The 20,644-nt window shown below is 36.5% G+C and overlaps 1 protein-coding gene across 1 annotated transcript in view; it reads right to left on the reverse strand.

Moving 5' to 3' along the window:
• The window catches only part of kcnh3 (potassium voltage-gated channel, subfamily H (eag-related), member 3), a 147,790-nt gene extending 129,400 nt beyond the window's left edge, over positions 1 to 18,390 (reverse strand). The window contains exon 1 of the mRNA XM_073845462.1: positions 18,040 to 18,390. Coding sequence (XP_073701563.1) covers positions 18,040 to 18,115 — 76 coding nt within the window. The 5' untranslated portion in view covers positions 18,116 to 18,390. The remainder of the gene's footprint in view (positions 1 to 18,039) is intronic.
• Between the last annotated feature and the right edge of the window lie 2,254 nt (positions 18,391 to 20,644).

A 20,644-nucleotide genomic window follows, 5' to 3' on the forward strand; every position in this document is an offset into this window, starting at 1 on the left:
TAAAAAACAAGAGCTACAACATCGTCATATCACAAGTGAACATACTACAGAGCTACTGTATGCTTACATTAATGGACGTTATCTTCAAAAAACAACAAGGAATGATTGAAGCCACCTTACAAAATGTTTAAAAGCAATAGCCCCATTCAAAGGGAACAAAATTCACCATGGTCTTTAATAACTAGCTGTCATTTCTGACATAAACTCAGCGTTCATACTGGCACACACAAAAACAATCGAGTTCATTTATAAATGATTAGCATTAAATAATTCATGCTGTCTGCAGACCAGTACCACTACTGGGCATTGCTATAAAATGTGAAGTCTCTTATGGTCACTGGTTGCCTTCGAGGAAGTCATTAAACTGCATCAGAAAATAGTTGTGTAAATATACACACTGTGGTCATTTTATCCTGGAACAAACACTCCTCCAATGACCTCACCTGAATACATACACACAAACAGAACCCACAGGCCAGCGTCTCATCCAATTCATGCATAATACACACACAGTGCAGCTCAATATGAACATACAACACAGCTGCACAATAAAATCTCTGTCTGCCGAGTGTCTTTAAAAGGGCACTCTTGTTTGATATGCTCTCATAACGCAGCCAGAACTTTATAGTTTTTACCTATAAACACTGCTGTTAAAGAGCAGAAAGCTTTCATGAGTGGAAAGTCAAACTCGTTGAACATGCAACCTGACCTGACCAAGTACACATTATAGACCCTAACTGGGCTAATGTGCAACCTTGATGTGAATCTTCTCAGGAAAGGCTCATAAATAGAAGAAATTATCTAGAAGGAATATTGTTTCTGAATCCCTCAGACAGAAAGAATTGTTTATGGGAGTTTCTTTAACTATAGGCACATTAATGTCCTAGAAGTTGATTTTTTCATTATTAAAGCTAGCAGATTCTGACTTGAAGGTCACATTAAAATGTCTCAGAGGCTTTTTAATATGTATTCATTATTTATTTCTTCTTTTCAAATGCCTTTCATGTGGAGTTATTCTTATTGTTGTAATGCTTTGGCTAAAATGTAATTTAAATTGTTTGATCCTTGCCCTAAGGCCAGACTTTTAAACTATAAAAATCTATTATAAAAATCTTAATTACTGTATTGTCATATCATAAAATGTCATAGTGTTTTAATATTTGTGTCTGGAAATGATTTAAATTATTTTACAAGAATTATGAGTTTCTCTCAGTTGCATAATTTCCATCACAACAAACTATTTTTGGACAATTAAAAAAATTAATGTAATCATGCTAATATCCCCTGAATAGTTTTATAGTGCATCATTTCCACACTAAAATGCTGGGTTATTTTTTTTAACCTAAATGCTAGGTTCAGCTTGTTGGGTAATTTAATTGGGTTATTTTTAATATTTTTTACCCAGGTACTGGGATGTTTTTCTGTAACCCAGCTGCTGGGTCATTTTTACTGTCAATAAAACAATGAACCCCCTCACATACCTACTCAGCGCTGGGTCAGGTGTAGTGCCAAACCGGTTAAAACTGGATACCTTGTTAGCTGTCTTGTTCCTGAATGAAATTAAGTATTACACTCTATTCCTATCACATTATTACTGTATAAACAGGAAAACATCTGTAATCTAACATACCTTTTTGTTTGTTTGTTTGTTTGTTTGTTTGTTTGTTTGTTTGTTTGTTTGTTTAAATGTACGTCGCAGCTAGCGTCTGCTTGGAACGCTAGCATTCTACAAATGCAGCATTCCACTCGAAATGAACGACGCGTCGGCGCCACCATTCAAGTTTCTTCTCCCGCCAAACGAATGCGCGACCAGGATTGAAACAAGACGCGACATCGTTGTTGTAGCCTATAGTTTCAATGAGCTCCACTGACCTAGTGAGTGATCTAGTGCGCCATAGTTGCAGCTGTGGTCGCGCTACGCGTTTGATAGGTTGAAACTTAAATGTCTGACAGACAACATGTCACGAGGAAAAGCTGTTTTGATTAACTTTTCAAGCATGAATTTAAGGTAAGTAATGAATATAAGTCACTTAATGAACTGGAACAGCCTACTGATAGCAGTTTTCTTTCCACAGATTCCCATTGCTGCTCCTGTCAATACCTTTACTTAATGTTTTTAAAGATTGTAAAAGACGCTTACATTGAATAAAAATATATTGTATATGAACTGTTCTTGTCCTATATTACCAGTCACAAAGCCTGCATTTATTTGATCCAAAGTACAGCAAAAACAGCAAAATTTTTTATATTTTTAATATTTAAAATGAATTTATTTAACCTTTGTTTAACCAGATAAAATCAGTTGAGAACAAGTCTCATTTACAACTGCGACCTGGCCAAGACAAAGCTAAACAGTGCGACGAAAACAACAACATAGAGTTACACATAGAAATAAATAAACATACAATCAATAAACCAATCCATATACAAAAAAGCAAAATATAGTACAAAATACAATATAATTAAGAAAGTAGGGAAATAAATAGGCCATAGTAACAAAATAAATTACAGATTTACACTAAATTAACATTGAAAATATGAAAATGCAAACAATGAAGTGCAACTAAAAATACTAAAGTACACAATAAATAGAAATAAGAGGCTATAAACAAGTGCAGTGATCAGTAAACAGTTTTGACAGCTGATGCTTAAAGTCAGTGAAAGAAATAGGAACCTCTAGTTTCAAAGATTTTTGCAATTCATTCCAGTCATAGGCAGCAGAGAACCGGAAGGAACGGTGACCAAAAGAGGTATTAGCTTTAGGGACAGCCAGTAAAATATACCTGGTAGAGTGCATACTACGGGTAGAAGTTGCTATGGTTACCAGGGAGCTGAGATAGGGCGGAGATATGCCTAATGAAGACTTATAAATGACTTGAATAAATGAGATAGATAGAAATCTGAATATAGTTCCTGTGATTTCATAGTTTTGAAGGTTATTCTGATTTGCTGCTCAAAAACATTTATTATTATTATTATTTTGATTATTTTTTCAGGTTTGATGAATAGAAAGTTCAGAAGCACAGCATTTATCTGAAATATAAATTTTTGTAACATACATATTACTTTTGTTCAATTTAAAGCATCCTTGCTAAATAAAATTATTAATTTCTACAATTTCTTTAAAAATATATAATAATAAATAACTTTAGCTTTGTTCACAGGAATAGATTCCATTTTCAACCCCAAACCCAACAAGCTGGGTTAAAATAACCCAGCTCATGTTCTGTCCAATATTTACCCAGCCCTGGGTTGCCAAATAACCTTGAAATGGTTGTTTTTAACCAAGAGTGCAATCAAACTGATTTTTTTTATATATTATATATTATATATTATATATATATATATATATATATATATATATATATATATATATATATATATATATGATAGAAATGCTAACTATGAAAGTAGCTTAATGAGACAAAGTGGACAGCCATTTTATTCGTAAAATACTAAAAATGGAAACTCCACCATTGTTATTTGCACCACAAACATTTATTAAACAGTACAGAATTCAAGTTTTAGCGTAAATGACACTGTGGTGGAATATGTTACATTAGCTGCATAATACTATGCATAATCCTCATATTCAAACAACCTCAACAGGACCACGGACAGCGACAGTAGGCCACAAACAGGCTTAGTGCTGAATTCACGGTTCATCCTTCAATGAATCCAACCACATAATTCAATTTTTTAAGAACTATGTTGTGTGGTGGTTAAGACCCTGCTTTGGCTTAATTAGTGTTTGCATAATTAACTGTAAGTCTCATTTTGTGCATTCAGACCTGGAGCACAGGAACAGAGGTCTGCATGGCAGTGTATATCTGCTTCAAAAATCTAAAGCAAAGCGATGATCTTTACAGAGCTGTCGGGCTTTGCGGGGTCGTCCTCTCCAGCGAGCTGGTGTGTGTATTAAGGAGAAACGGTTCACGGCACATTCAGCCCTGATGGAGCTGAGGATATTTAATCAAGCGAATTCCATCTGCTGCGGTAAGCGTCTGCCCGTGTTCGAAGCGGGGCCAATTACCGGCTGATTCGACGAGGCCCGGCCACAGCGAGACACGCAGAAGCAAGGGAACAGCGAGCGCTTAGCTGAGGCTTAGTGGTTTTTCTGCGGTTTACTCACCACTAAAGAATGGCAAAGTGAATTCTAATTCCATTCTATAAAGTTTGAACCATCAGTACAGTTTTAAAGCTCTGGAAATGCTTTTGGAAGATTGAAAACAAATCCTTAACTTGTTCCGTGTGCCAGGTGTTGGTTATGTTTCACTGCACCATGAAAGTACATGCACACACATGTAGAATATAAACACAGACAGATGTTTTGTATCACAGATGACTGTTCAGCTGATGCAGAGAGAGTGGATTATTGGCTCCAAGGGAGCAAGTGCAATCACAGCATTTCATGAAGTGATCTTATGTTTTACAACTGTATGTCATAAAAAATAACGGCACATGTATTCCCTCCAAACAGAAATAAGGAGTAAAAACTGATGCCTTGAAGCAAGGAGGAATTACTCTCAAGGAGTAATTCCCTGCTAAAGCTAATTAGTACTTCAGTTAAAGGGCCTGACATGATGGCTCATGTCATTCAGAATAACACATCCCCATGGGTCTTCAGAGGGGCGTGTTGAGTGAGGGATGCAAAGCAAGGGAGCGTGGGTAGTGAAGGCAGGAGATGCCTGACATTTGGAGTCACCATGGGTCTAATTCAAATCAACAGCAGGTTATGTTACGTAACACACATCTCTCGAACTCGGCAAGCAGTGTAACTATTAATGACAAACTAAAGCGATGAAAATTACCCTCTGAAACACACAACAGTCTATCACCTCTGTATCCCCTGAGAGTGTTACTTACACATTCACATTCAGACAACACTTCACACAATCTTAAATGCATCATTTCATCAATATGACAGATCAGCTTCCTTTAGACTTTGACAGTTCAAAATAAATGTAAACTATAAATGCACCAATGCTGTAACATCTACATAGATCTAAGAAAAAATAGTTTAGATTTTTGACCCTGCATAGACAGCAATGTAACTACCATGTTCAAGGCCTAGAAAAGTAGTTAGGACATAGTTAAAATAGTGGATGTGACATCAGTGGTTCAACCATAATGTTATAAAGCTATGAGAATACTTTTTGTGTGCAAAGAAAACAAAAATAACGACTTTATTCAACAATTTCTCTTTATTCAACTTTATTCTCTTCCGACACAGAAGAGAAGTTGAATAAAGTCATTATTTTTGTTTTCTTTGCGCACAAAATTATTATTGCAGCTTAATAAAATTACTCTGAGCAACACAGAGTAGCAGCATTTCGTTCCTTAATTAAACAATGTTTCAAAAACAATTGGTTGAGTGAATAATTCAGTGACTCACTCATAAATACAGTTGAATAAGTGTTTTTGAACTAATTGGTTGAATGAATGACTCAGTTAATCATTTATAAAGACATGTGTTTATGTCGCCACCTATTGGTGCACTGATGTAACCTGCAGAAAGAATTACAAATTCCAACAACAGCTTTACTTTTCAGTTGTTTGGAGAAACATACAAAGATAAAGAATTTTGTTTTTACAAATGGTGCAAAGTCCCGTTGCTTTTTTCGAAGCTTCATAACAAAATCTAGGATCTAGGAAAAGAAAGTTGAATAAAATCATTATTTTAGTGTTCTTTGCACACAAAAATTATTCTCGTAGCTTTATAAAATCACACCGTAAGCCACACACCGTAGCAGCATTTTGTTCCTGAATGAAACAATGTTTCAAAAATAATTTGTTCAGTGAATAATTCAGTAACTCAATAATACATTTGTCACACTGTATTTGGTGGGTTGAGGAGTGGAGATGGAGGAGGAGAACCGGAGTAAATGAATATATTAAAGTTTATTAAATGAAACACTGAATATACAAACAAACAAACCAAAACCAGGAGCATAAACAGAGAACATGTAACGTTAACAACGGACACAGGGGTGTGAACTGACACAGACTAATTACACAGAAACGGGGGCGTGGAAACAAACAAGCTAACAAGGCTAACTAGGGGGAAGTACAAATAAGGGCAAAACTAAACCAACTGAACATGAACCAACAGGGGGAGACAAGGACTAAACCAAAATGACTAGAAACAGAAGGGGAGAAAACACTGGGAGAACAGAACAGAACAAGACATATTCCTGACAACATTCAGTAGCATTCAGTAAGTTCCTGAATGAATCAGTGTTTTTGAATGAATTAAATGAATGAATGACTTAATGAATCATTTATATAAAGACATGCTTTTCAGTTGTTTGGAGACACATACAAAGACATCTGTTTTTACAAATGGTGCAAAGTTAAATTTTCTTTGTGCACAAAAATTATTAATTGAATGAATCAGTGTTTTCAAACTAATTGTTTGAACAAATCAGTGTTAAATAAGTGTTTTCGAACTAATTGTTTGAACGAATCAGTGTTAAATAAGTGTTTTCGAACTAATTGTTTGAACGAATGACTCCATGAATCATTTATAAAGACATGCGTTTATATCGCCACCTATTGGTGTTTGATGTAACCTGCAGAACACTTACAAATCCAGCTTTTTGTAATCCACTTACAAAAACAGCTTTTCTTTTCAGTTGTTTGGAGACACACAATAGTAGAAAGTCCCATTGCTTTTTTTAAGCTTCTTAACAAATTCTAGGATCTTAGGAACAGAAAGTTGAATAAAGTAATTATTTTTGTTTTCTTTGCGCACAATTATTCTTGTAGCGTCATAAAATTACTCTGAGCAACACACAGCAGCCGCATTTCAGTCCTAAATGAGACAATGTTTAAAAAAGAATTGATTGAGTGAATAATTCAGTGACTCATTCATAAATACAGTTACTTGATTAGTTCCTGAATGAATCAGTGTTTTCGAATGAAGTGGTTGAACAAATGACTCAGTGAATCATGCATTTATATCGTGTTTTGATGTAACCTGCAGAAAGAATCACTTACAAATCCTAACAACAGCTTTCCTTTTTTAGTTGTTTGGAAAGTCCAATTGCTTTTTTTAAAGCTTCTTAACAAATTCTAGGATCGCTAAAGTGCTTTACTCTCCTGCAACAAGCTGCTTATGTAAGAGATCACCTGTAAATATTGCCAGTGAACCGCTGTGCTGGTTCGCTCTTGTGGATGACGGTGACTTTGATCCTGGATGACAAACCTGCAGTTGTCACTGCCACTTTCCTGTCACCTCAACACCCCTTTCCGGATCGTTCACAAATACCTCCCTCCAACATCTGTGAAGAAGCAACTTGAATCACAAGGAGACGCAAGCTAAAAACAGGATTTAACAGGTGCAGGTATAATAATGTAAATCTAATATAAGCGTAAACTGCAATTATGTGCATATTTTGTAGAATATGAATACTGATATAGGCAGGCTGTGTGAATATTAATGGATAAATCATATCAAACGTGCTAAGCGGAACTAAATATGATGAAATTATTAATCATTTTCAATAACTGATAAATTAGAGATGTTGTCTAAAGGGGACTAAAGCTTGATGCCACACCAAATCAAACTATTTTGCTGCACGTTTTTTTGAAGTTGGTATTTTCTGTGCTACAGAATTGCAAAAATAATGAAGTCAAAACTTATTAAGTCCCCAGCTTCACCTAGTCAAGCTTATGTTTCTATGTTGGGACAGCATGGTGAGTTTCAATTTTCACTGTTGCAGCTGTATGAAATAATGTTATAAAAAAGGAAAGTTGAAGAAAAACTGATGAAATTTCAGCCAAGACACCATATCCATCTGCTGATACGAAGTTATACCAAAGAAAGAACAATAGTCATGACCTTGAATATTCCCTCTCACTCCCTGAGCATTCACAGCCCTAGGCATGAAAAGAGCTTCAGAAGTTTTCATACATATGGATTCACTGTGATTCAAAAAGGCATTGCCTAGAAGAGGCAGGTTATCCAGTAGTGCCTGGAGACCCTCAAGTGCTTCTAAAGTTCTTCTCTACAAGCCTTTGATTTGTTTTATCCAGTACTCCCTTCGATGACTGACACTTGGTTATTGGATAAAACATTTGGACATGGTTAAGAGCTTTTGTTTGAAGTAAATCCGCAAACAATGCATTGTATTAGCTTTACAATTTAATGTTATTAGCCCCTGAGAGATGTTTTTAAGGCTTCTGCTGCACTTTGACATGAATCTACAGTGTTTGTAATATCTAGATAAGTTGATGAAATGCCTCCTAGAGTTCAGGCAAAATTTGCATAATCAAATGGAGCACTGAAGTGTCAAAACAATCAATTAAGTCTCTACATTGTTTATAAAAGCAGCAAAATATGAAATAGTGACATTGTAACTATAAAGTTGCTTTTAGAAATATTGTAAACAAAACAGGATGTTGTAATTTTGCTATAACATACAGTAATCCTAAACCCTGGCTCTGCAGCATACAAGAATGTTTGTTACAAAAATCCACAACTTCCTGCAAGGCTAAAGTCCGTTTGCCAGAGGCATTAGAGACACTGCAGTATCATAATAATTAGTCTCATACCACAGTTCATGGTTCCGTTCCATTCCGTTCCGTTTCGAAGGCAGTCTGCTGGTTATTTTTTTTATAGTCTTAATGCCATTAAAGTTTCATAGACTTTGCTCTGAATTAATTATATCGTACGGCATCAGATTGCAACAGTAAATGGAAACCTTTATTGATTAATTAAGAAAGTTTTGCCACTGCTTTGCCAATAGACCAGTGAAAAGGAGTTCATTAATTCAAACCAATTAGAGTCACTGCAAAACTCTAACTGTCAACGGAATGCGCCTGATACACAACGTGTTCGCATATGTGAGTGTTTATGTATGTGCCATGATGTTAGAGAATTTTTCGGAGAATTACACCAAACAGCAGGCTTAGTGTCTCTCAGTTTGACATTCATGTTTTTCCCTCAACTCTATCCCTAATTCTTCATATGCAATGACAGCATGCATTTAATAAAATTTAGCTCAGTATCCAGTGAATGAATACAAGACACACTGACATATGAATAGATATAGACAGATCCTTTGTTGGAGAGAGTCTTATATACAGTATATACAGTTGAAGTCAAAACTTTACATACACCTTGCAGAATCTGCAAAGTGTTAATTATTTTACCAAAATAAGAGGGATCATACAAAATGCATGTTATTTTTTATTTTATTTAAAAATAATAGTTGAATTTATAAAAATGACCCCGTTCAAAAGTTTACATACACGTGATTCTTAATAAAGTTTTGTTACCTAAATGATCCACAACTGTGTGTTGTTTTTGTTTTTTTTGATAGTTGTTTATTAATCCCTTGTTCGCAGTTAACAGTTGATCTGCCCGCTGTTCTTCAGAAAAATCCTTCAGGTCCCACAAATTCTTTTTTTTTCTGAATTTTTGTGTATTTAAACCCTTTCCAACATTGACTATGATTTTTAGATTGATCTTTTCACACTGAGGACAACTGAGGGACTCATAAGCAACTATTACGGTTAGCCAGGGGTGTAAACTTTTGAACAGAATGAGAATGTGTACTTTTTTTTCTTATTACCTGAATATCATATTTAATACTGCCCTTCAGAAGCTACAGAAGATACTTACATCATGTTTCCCAGAAGACATAATAAGCTAAATTTACCCTGATCTTCAAATTCAAAAAGTTTTCACCCCCTGCTCTTAATGCATCGTGTTTCCTTCTGGAGCATCAGTGAGTGTTTGAACCTTCTGTAATAGATGCATATGAGTCCTTCAGTTGTCCTCAGTGTGAAAAGATGGATCTCAAAATAATACATTCATTGTTGGAAAGGGTTCAAATACACAAAAGTGTTGAAATACATTGGGGGACCTAAAGGATTTTTCTGAAGAACAGCAGGCAGTTTAACTGTTCAGAAAAAACAAGGGGCTTGTTAACAGCGATTAACACTAAACAAAGAAAACACAACTGTGGATCATTCAGGTAACAAAGTATTACCAATCAAGTGTATATAAACTTTTGAACAGGGTCATTTTTTTTTTTTTTAATTCAACTATTATTTTCTCCTGGTAAAGCTCAGTAAATATTTGTTACAATCAGGGATATTTACTCCATGATTACTCACTAAAAACTCCCACAGATAATGTTTTCATGTCATTTTGAGACTAATTTTGACATAAAGCGTTATATCTAAGTGTGCGAGTTGCTTACTTATTTTTTTTTAAATTAGTCTTCCCATTAACATCATTATATTGTTCATTCAGACTGATTCGTAAACACAGAATGCACACGAACACAAGAGGCAGGATTGATCGCATGAACCAATCAAAGCCGATCATAACCATATCCATGCACATGGCGATGGAGGCATTGCCTCCTCTCACATGATTTTCCTCCGCTCACATGATTTGTTAAAACTCACTGGGCTTAGGGGAGGTGAGAAAGATGTGGTAACTGCTGTTGAACAATGTTTCTTTATAAAAAACAGAGTGATTTATACACTCTTTAATGTTATATTGTGTAATATTGGTGTCATTCTATTTTTATACTTGATGATGGTGCTTTGAATGTGATTTAGCCAGTCAGAGTCATAACTCAGCATTTTTAATTAGTGTTTTAATGTTGTATTATTGGCTATTCTTGCACCATTCTGCCTGCAGAGTTTATTCTAAGTGCTTGTGCAGTCGACTGAATTTTCGGGTGTGTTTACACGTAGGCTAGACCTCACATTCATAATAGACAAAGGGTTCTGACAGGGACGTCAATTTTGAAGCTTCGCATGTCGGCACAGAGGTCTCTGTGTGACTTGTCTCTCAGGTCATTCACAGCCTGTCTCTCTCTGTTTCTCTCTGAATTGTTGTCTCACCGGTGGCCAATGTTTTCTTGTCTTCTTTTTATAATGAGGGGCAGATTGTGCCTAACCATGGAGTCAGTACACCACCCTGGGGAGAAACTCTTAGGCACACATATACACACACACACACACACACACACACACACACACACATATAAAAACACTTGTTGAAAACCAGTCTTCCACTTAGACGTCATGCTAACTTCATAAGACAGGCGTAGCCTTTGCTGAATAGCCTCGAAAACACTAAATGGACATTTCAAGATTTTGTTGATTACCGTTACGCTGCTTCCACACATGCAGACACTGCAACCCTTACAAAAATTCCCCATGGTAACAATAGATTCTGGCAAAACTTCATAGTTTCTGCGCTGACCTGTTCATGTCCGGTGCTAATTAGATTCTACCAATGGTAGATATTCTCAAACACACAACATTTATTGTAAATCCGACTCATTGTGATTTAAAAATCAAGGTTGCGTCCTGATTTTTAAGGTGTTCTGGATCTTAGAATCAAGAAAGCCTGTGAACCTTTACACAGGTGCAAGAAAACTGGCCAAAATGGCTGACTGGAACAAATAGAGAAGGGGGGTCTCTAGGAGACTTGATGCGCTTAAGTGAGAGAAATGTGTGTGAGTGTGTTTGTGCAACTTGCACACACACAGACACACAGGAGCTAAGAAAGGGTCCATCTGGTGAACATACTCTAACCTGATTACATAGAGCAGACGAACAAAATTAATATAGACGATTCACTAATACAAGGACTCGCTGGCTCGATTAGGGTATTTCTGGCACCATGACCATATCAATATGGGAGCTGAGGATTGACCAGAATACAGGGATACAAAATTGCTGATCTCTTACACATTGACTCAACTATATACAACAAATTCCTGAATACATACTGTTCAAATGCTGTTGCTGGGGAAAAAATGGTTTCTTGAGCACCAAATATGTGACCCTGGACCACAAAACCAGTCATAAGTAGCACATGTATATTTGTAGCAGTAGCCAACAATACATTGTATGGGTCAAAATGATCGATTTTTCTTTTATGCCAAAAGTTATTAGGATATAACGTAAAGATGATGTTCCATGAAGATATTTTGTAAATTTCCTACTGTAAATATATTGAAACGTAATTATTGATTAGTAATATGCATTGCTAAGGACTTCAATTAGAAAACTTTAAAGGCGATTTTCTCAATATTTAAATTTTTTACACCCTCAGATTTCAGATTTTCAAATAGTTGTATCTTGGTCAAATATTTTATTTTATTTTAGATTAAATAAAGGCATGGTGAGAGACTTCTTTCACAAACATTACCAAAAAATCATACCAAGCACAAACTTTGGAATGGTATTGTGTATTACATATTAGGTATTCAGCAAAAGGCCACAAATCAAGTACACATTAGCTTCTGTCAAGAAGCGAAAGTGATTGTTTACGTGTGTGTGTGTGACTGTGCGACTAGACTCAGTCTATGGCTCACTCTGATGTTTTGTTCCGTTTCTTTCTCATCTGCTTCGGAGATTTAACAAACGCTCAGACAGGCCGAGATGAATTCTTGACACTGGCGGCTGTTAATTATGATGACTGCACTCGGTTTGCTAGGGGGTGTGTAATTAGCTGTGTGTTCGGTGAATGGAAAGGCCTGCCATTTATTCTGTCTGAAATGTGCTGAATGCTCTGAATGAATGTTTGATTGAATATGGATGACAAAGACCGAATCACCTCCTTTTTTCTTTTTTTACATTCTCTCTGAATCCGAAGCTCTTTGCTGCAAACACTTTGGCTGGCTGGATTTAGTTAGCTCATATCGAGATCAGGAGTTAAATGTGCAGCGAGATTTGATGTCTAGGGATCAACACATCTCTAACAGATGGAAGATGGTCTGTCTGATATCTTCATGCTCAAGAGGACTAATATATCTAGACAACAACAAGAAAAATCTATCTTGCATGGTTGTTAGGTCGGTCAGAAAAATTTAGAGAGACAGCAAAATTAAAAAATGCATACTATAGGGGTCAAGGGGTTACAAAACAGGCTTAAACTGCAAATTATCAGACCATTTAGATTCTATTTATTAGGAACATCTAGAGTTTTACTTAATATATATACAGTCGTGGCCAAAGGTTTTGAGAATTACATAAATATTGGAAATTGAAAAAGTTGCTGCTTAAGTTTTTATAATAGCAATTTGCATATACTCCAGAATGTTATGAAGAGTGATCAGATGAATTGCACAGTCCTTCTTTGCCATGAAAATTAACTTAATCCCAAAAAAACTTTCCACTGCATTGTTAAGAAGGCTTCAGGGCGGCCAAGAAAGTCCAGCAAGCGCCAGGATCGTCTCCTAAAGAGGATTCAGATGCGGGATCGGAGTGCCACCAGTGCAGAGCTTGCTCAGGAATGGCAGCAGGCAGGTGTGAGCGCATCTGCACGCACAGTGAGGCCAAGACTTTTGGAAGATGGCCTGGTGTCAAGAAGGGCAGCAAAGAAGCCACTTCTCTCCAAAAAAAAAACATCAGGGACAGATTGATCTTCTGCAAAAAGTATGGCGAATGGACTGCTGAGGACTGGGGCAAAGTCATATTCTCCGATGAAGCCTCTTTCCAATTGTTTGGGGCATCTGGAAAAAGGCTTGTCTGGAGAAGAAAAGATGAGCGCTACCATCAGTCCTGTGTCATGCCAACAGTAAAGCATCCTGAGACCATTCATGTGTGGGGTTGCTTCTCATCCAAGGGAGTGGGCTCACTCACAATTTTGGCCAAAAACACAGCCATGAATAAAGAATGGTACCAAAACACCCTCCAAGAGCAACTTCTTCCAACAATCCAACAACAGTTTGGTGAAGAACAATGCATTTTCCAGCACGATGGAGCACCGTGCCATAAGGCAAAAGTGATAACTAAGTGCCTCGGGAACGTTGAAATTTTGGGTCCATGGCCTGGAAGCTCCCCAGATCTTAAAACTTGTGGTCAATCCTCAAGAGGCGGGTGGACAAACAAAAACCCACTAATTCTGACAAACTCCAAGAAGTGATTATGAAAGAATGGGTTGCTATCAGTCAGGATTTGGCCCAGAAGTTGATTGAGAGCATGCCCAGTCGAATTGCAGAGGTCCTGAAAAAGAAGGGCCAACACTGCAAATACTGACTCTTTGCATAAATGTCATGTAATTGTCGATAAAAGCCTTTGAAACGTATGAAGTGCTTGTAATTATATTTCAGTACATCACAGAAACAACTGAAACAAAGATCTAAAAGCAGTTGAGCAGCAAACTTTGTGAAAACTAGTATTTGTGTCATTCTCAAAACTTTTGGCCACGACTGTATACACACACACACACACACACATATGTTGGGTTTACATGTTTTATGGGGACATTCCATAGGCGTAATGGTTTTTATACTGTACAAACTGTACTTTCTATCGCCCTACACCTACCCTACACCTAAACCTAGCCGTCACAGGAGATTGTGCATACTTTTACTTCAACAAAAAACTCATTGTGCATGATTTATAAGCCTGTTTCCTCATGGGGACCTGAGAAATGTCCCCACAAGGTCAAAATCTACTGGTATTCCTATCCTTGTGGGGACATTTGGTCCCCACAACGTGATGAATACCAGGTACACACACACACACACACACACACACACACACACACACACACTATCAGATTATAATACATGTCGCATTTAGCTTTGCTGTCATGCAGTGGAGTAAAATAGCAAATGATGCAAATTATGCTTCTTTTTCCCCTGTCATTACCGCTGGCAAGCACTGCTCTCTGTGTGTTTGAGTGCTGTGGCTGAATTCTGTCTGACTGCTTGTGCTTTTTAACATTTTTACTTATGTTCAGATGAGTAGAAGGACAAATTATTTCAATATTACACAACTAGTTTTTAACCAAGTTCATATTTTTCACAGCTTATATTTTACTGTTATATTATATTACATTATATTATGTTATAATCAACAGTTTTTTTTCTGGTCCTCAAATCTGATTGGCTGAGAGGAGTGCAATATTGCAGTGAAAACAGAATTCCAACTGTTTCACCGTTTATATCACTCCGTTTGCAGTATTTCTCATAGTGAGTGTTATGGCGGACGCCCAAATCCCCTATCATTTTTTAAATAATACTGTTTTTGTGTCACAGAATGTACTTTTTAGGCAAGAATGTAAACAAGGAAATTAAGACACAGCAAACAAATGCACAGAGCAGCGCTGTCATTGGAAATACCCCTTAACAGATGAAATGATAGTATGACAAAGATATCGCTTTCCTCAGCGGACATTCAAACTAATGTTTTGTTTGTGAATATGAGAGTGATCTGAAGATTGAATGCTGTATCAGATGCAGGTTATCACAATACATAATACAGTAAGCATTTTTAATATAGTAATACAATACATTTCTAATCAAGCAACTCAAGGTTCCTTGGTTACTAGTTCTAAAGTGGTGTTTTCGAATTAGTAATGGAGGCTTAGGCTCAGCTGTTAAACTGTCAAACTTAGATTTTAATTTGTGGTAGAAAGAAGTAGTTCTGCACAAAAGAGGGTTTTTGAAAGACACTCCATTGTTTTTTCTTATGTATTTACCTACCTGATCTCATTACGAAAACGTACCTGTGGGAACTTTTTCACAAGATGCAAAATACATACAAATAAGTACATATCACAGCAGTTTCCAACAGAAATGAACACTAGACATGTTTTTTTTTGTACACAGTTATGATTACAGCTCCATATGTTTTGCTTTCCGGACATAACAAGCTTGATCGGGAGCTCAGCCGGCGAGGAATTAGACCTGGATGCAGAATCCTTGGATACGAATTCCATGAAAAACATGACTCACGATGAAAGAGCTGAAAGATGAGATATCGAAAAACAAGCTAAAACAGCATGGTTGCAATTGCGTTTTTGCGTCACGTAGCATCAGAGTCATAGCACCACTCAACAGACATTTCAAGTCAGAACTTCGGTGACACCTACAAAACCAACGTAACATAAAACGTACCATATTTACGTTCATTTGTTTCGGAGGGGAAAAAAACTATTTTAGAGCTATTCAGTAAACATTTCACACTGAATATGTCACAAAACGTATATTATGGTTTGCATTTCGTGTCTTGCGAAAAAGTTTCTACAGGTGAGACTAAATAATATTGTGAGAACTTTTTCTCTTCATGTTGTTTTCAGAAGTATCATATTTCATATTTCTGAAGACTGGTTCAGTCATGCATACACTCACAATATCAGCCACAATAAAGGCTGAATCCATCACTTCTTTTTACAATGTGTGAATGTGAGGAGCCCCACAGCATTAATGAAGTCCAGTGTTTATCAGTGTCTACAGCAAATATGCCCTCTCTCTACGGGCCCGTCTTTGAACTCCTCTCAAATGGGTGCGCGCCAGCAGCACAAAACTCTCCTCTCGCTCTTTCTCTCCTTTTCTCTGGCATCAAACAGCAGAATAAAACCTTTGATAGCGCACGTCACATTGAGTTTAAATGCAGCTGATCCCAACAGTGTGTGAGGCGATAAAGTGACAAACGATAATATGAGTTCTTGTCTTTATACCCTCTGAGCACAACAAAGCGAAGGATCTCCAGAAGGCGTTTTACTACAGGCTTTTATTTCAGGGGTCTTTCTTTAAAGGCAGTCCCCCTCTGAGTTTATCTACTTATTGCTGATGATCAGTTAAAGATAAAAGCCAGTGGGGTTGTGATCTAGAGGTTAGCAAACAACTGCTAACAAATTGCTAGTTGATAATGATGAACCTTTGAGTGATTTGATCCTACAGCCTTTCAATTACCTTTCCAGATCTTTAAATGAGTTCAGCAGAATTCTTTTGTTAAAACTTGTGTTTTATTTTAGCAGCTATAAAGCTGTTTGAATCATTTAAGTCATTCTGGGGTTACAGGGTTTATGCTATTCAGTTGTCACGGCAACAAAGTTGTAAAATTTAAACAGAAAAGGTTAGTAAGCATTTTTTCAAATCAAAATGATATTAACATGATGCATGTTGTTTACATTTTTGGCTATTATTAAAGCTGTCTGTGTTATCATTCACAGATTCACTTTCATTGTAAGCGCCTCACTATAACTATTATTTTTAGGAGAGACAAGCAACAAAATGCTGTCAATTTAGCTAAGCTTGAACTTAACCCAGAACATCCCTTTAACCATTAAACTACATCACCATGGCCAATGGACAGACATAGTTTTGGACGTGAAGCTGCATGTTAGCGACCCTCTATCCACCTACACACAACCGGACAGCACGCAAGTTACTCATCCCTTCTGTTCAAAAAACACTTCACAAATCGGCTAGATCTTCACAGACTCACTCTCTGTGGCTTTAGATGAAAGACCGACCTGAAGAATGAGAAGGGAGCTCAAAAATGTCTTCTCACACTCATCTGCAACACTGGAGTAGTGACAGACACATCAGTTTTCCTCTTTAAAGGATTTTAACCTCTTTCACCCTCAACGACCCATCCAGATGTCAAGTAAAATGTATTCTTAAAAAAACAGTTAAATCTTATTACATTGCTTTTGTTCTTCAGATTATGTAATTACTTGAGATGCTTGAGACAAATGAGACAAAATGTACTAGGGATGTCAGGGAACAGATCACGCCACAGAAGAACCAAAATAACTCAGCGAGACAGGGAAATGAAAGTATAAATCCCTTTCTTTAAGATTGATTACGTTCAATCAAGAATTACCCAGAGCTGTGTTACACAACAGTTGTAGCTGATAAATAACATGGGATACAATGTAATTAAAATGAACAAATGTTTAAAAGAAAGAAAATATATTTTAGATTTTTTTCCCCACATTTAAACTTCTTTACAGTTTGCTCTTTAGTAATTTGACAAGAATTGATATTTTTCATGCAGTCTTTCAATTAATATTTGGCGATAAAACTGCATGGATGCATGATTTTAGTTGTGGTGTGTCAATATGACTGCTGTCACTGGCTACCCTGAACAATTTACGACACGATTAACCTGCTACACTACAGGTTTTCATATGTCCAACTGTTCCATTTTACGCACTGGTGTAAATAGCTTCGGATGACTTTTAAATTCCCCCAAAACATTTGACATATTTGCGTTTGACACTTTGGTGAAGGAACGGTAAGTTGGTACGGTCTGCGCACTTACGGGTGCCATCGAAACGGGTGGCGATGGTGTCGAGGAAGGTGTTCTGCGGGGCCAGCAGACCTCTCATCACAGGCATCCTGGTGCGGGTCGACTGCGTCCTCCTCCCGCCTCTGCGCCCAGCAGGGGCAGTGGAATCCTGCTCAGCCCCGAATCCGGGTAAGAATCGGGATGTTCCGGGCGCGCATCCTAGACCCTGCAGGAGCGCCCCGATCCGTGATACGCGCGGCTCCACTTTGGCAGCTCAACAGTTACCATATCCTTCAACGAAAAGCCATATCTGCCTTACATCGTGTCATAAAGAGGGCGAAAATCCGCGTATGTGTCTTTGTTAATCAGGTGCTTGGGGATGAGATGAACCTGTGCGTAACGGCAGCGCTGGAGACCGGAGCTCTGACTGCTGAGGCGACTGCGCACTGATGCCGTGTGGACTCCAGTGGCACCACGATCCTTCCTCTCTACATCTATATTACTGGCGTTCTCTAGTTGCTATAACCAGCAGATGTCACGTCACGTGGTGAGCAGAGTCTGGTAAGGAGGCTAGAACCATTGTACTAGTTGTCTTTTTATTTAAGATCTTTATTCAGATGAAATAATTTTGAAAGAAACCAAAATTTAATTAGGTAAGAATGTAGATTTCTCAGAAGAAAATATTTAGTGATTTTATACAAAAAGTGAAAACATTTTTTTTTTTCATTTAAGGGACAATGATGTGACAGCCACTTACTTAATCTGGATCCAAGTTATTCAAATATATTAAAATTAATAGTTTACACCTCTTCGTTAATAAACACAGATAGAAAAAATACACTACTCATAGAACTTACAATATATATTTTATATCTTGAAAACTATGTTTTAAAATATAATAAAGTGCCATATATGTGACCCTAGACCACAAAACCAGTTATAAGTAGCACAAGTATATTTGTAGCAATAGCCAAAAATACACTGTATGGGTCAAAATTATCGATTTTTCTTTTATGCCAAAAATCATTAAGATATTAAGTAAGGATCATGTCCCATGAAGATAGTTTGTAAATTTCCTACCGTAAATATATCAAAACTCATTTTTCATTAGTAATATGCATTGCTAAGAACTTCATTTGGACAACTTTAAAGGTGATTTTCCCAATATTTAGATTTATTTGTACCCTCAGATTCCAGATTTTCAAATAGTTGTATCTCGGCCAAAAATGATTTGTCCTTACATACATTTTCTTTACATATATCCGTGGAAAGCTTATTTATTCAGCTTTGACCCTTATGACTGTTTTTGTGGTCCATATTATAATAAAGTTGTGTCATGTTTTCAAAGTATTTAAAGGTTGCATCAAACTTTTTTTTTAATTATTAAAATCAAAATGTTTGTACAAAATGTAAACATTTTTAAAATGGACACAAAGCACATTTCTTGATTTAAAGTAGATTTCTCTTTCTATTATGTTCGACATCCTTATTTGTCACTGATTCATAAATCAAACAGTATACATCTGTGCAAGAGTGTTTTACTGCTACCCCTGACTATTTCTTTTATATTTAATTTTGTACACGATCAATGTGTTTGTGGTCAGAACAGAATAATAAGGAGAAAAACGCTTTATTGTAATTTCTCTCCTGTATGCTAGAAGAAATTAAATAAGAGTCTCCATGGAACAACATATAACAAGACAAACAACTGAACCATATATTTGACAAAGGCAATAAATAAAATTGCACAACACACCACTGAGGTAGAAATACCGTAGCTTAAATTTTAAAAAGAGAAGAACAAAAGTAAGTAATAGGTATACAAGGCAAGTTGTTGCATATCTAAGCCCTTTATATAAACACATTTGTGACCCTGGACCACAAAACCAGTCTTAAGTCACTGGGGTATGTTTGTAGCAATAGCCAAAAATACATTGTATGGGTCAAAATTATTGATTTTTCTTTTATGCCAAAAATCATTAGGAAATTAAGTAAAGATCATGTTCCATAAAGATTTTTTTGTAAAATTCCTACTATAAATATATCAAAATGTAATTTTTGATTAGTAATTTGCATTGTTAAGAACTTCATTTGGACAACTTTAAAGGTGATTTTCTCAGTATTTTGATTTTTTTGCACCCTCAGATTGCAGATTTTCAAATAGATGTATCTCGGCCAAATATTGTCCTATCCAAACAAACCATATATCAATAGAAAGCTTATTTATTGAGCTTTCATGTGATGTATACATCTCAGTTTTGTCAAATTTAACCTTATGACTGGTTTTGTGGTCCAGGGTCACATTTTGTTTTGTTTTTTCTCTTCAATGTTGATGTCTTGTTTCAATCTGAAACTCTAAAATACTCAAACCTAAAACCTAGATGTCACCTTGGCCTGCTGACTCACATTCTGGATGCCCAAAATATTCCAAAGGACGACGTACTTGCAGACTGTAAAAGATATTAGTAGGCCACAGGTGTAATGCAAAACACTTGTGTACATACAGTTTCCTTATAATATTTTGCATTGATAAGGGAATAAGTGAATAAGGGAAATATAGGCTACTAATAAATAAAAGGCAGATTTTAAGTACGCTAAACCATTACAGTACGCACCAGCATAAAGGACAAAATACTGT

Source organism: Garra rufa, chromosome 8 (assembly GCF_049309525.1).
Source record: "Garra rufa chromosome 8, GarRuf1.0, whole genome shotgun sequence".
Lineage (NCBI taxonomy): Eukaryota > Metazoa > Chordata > Actinopteri > Cypriniformes > Cyprinidae > Garra > Garra rufa.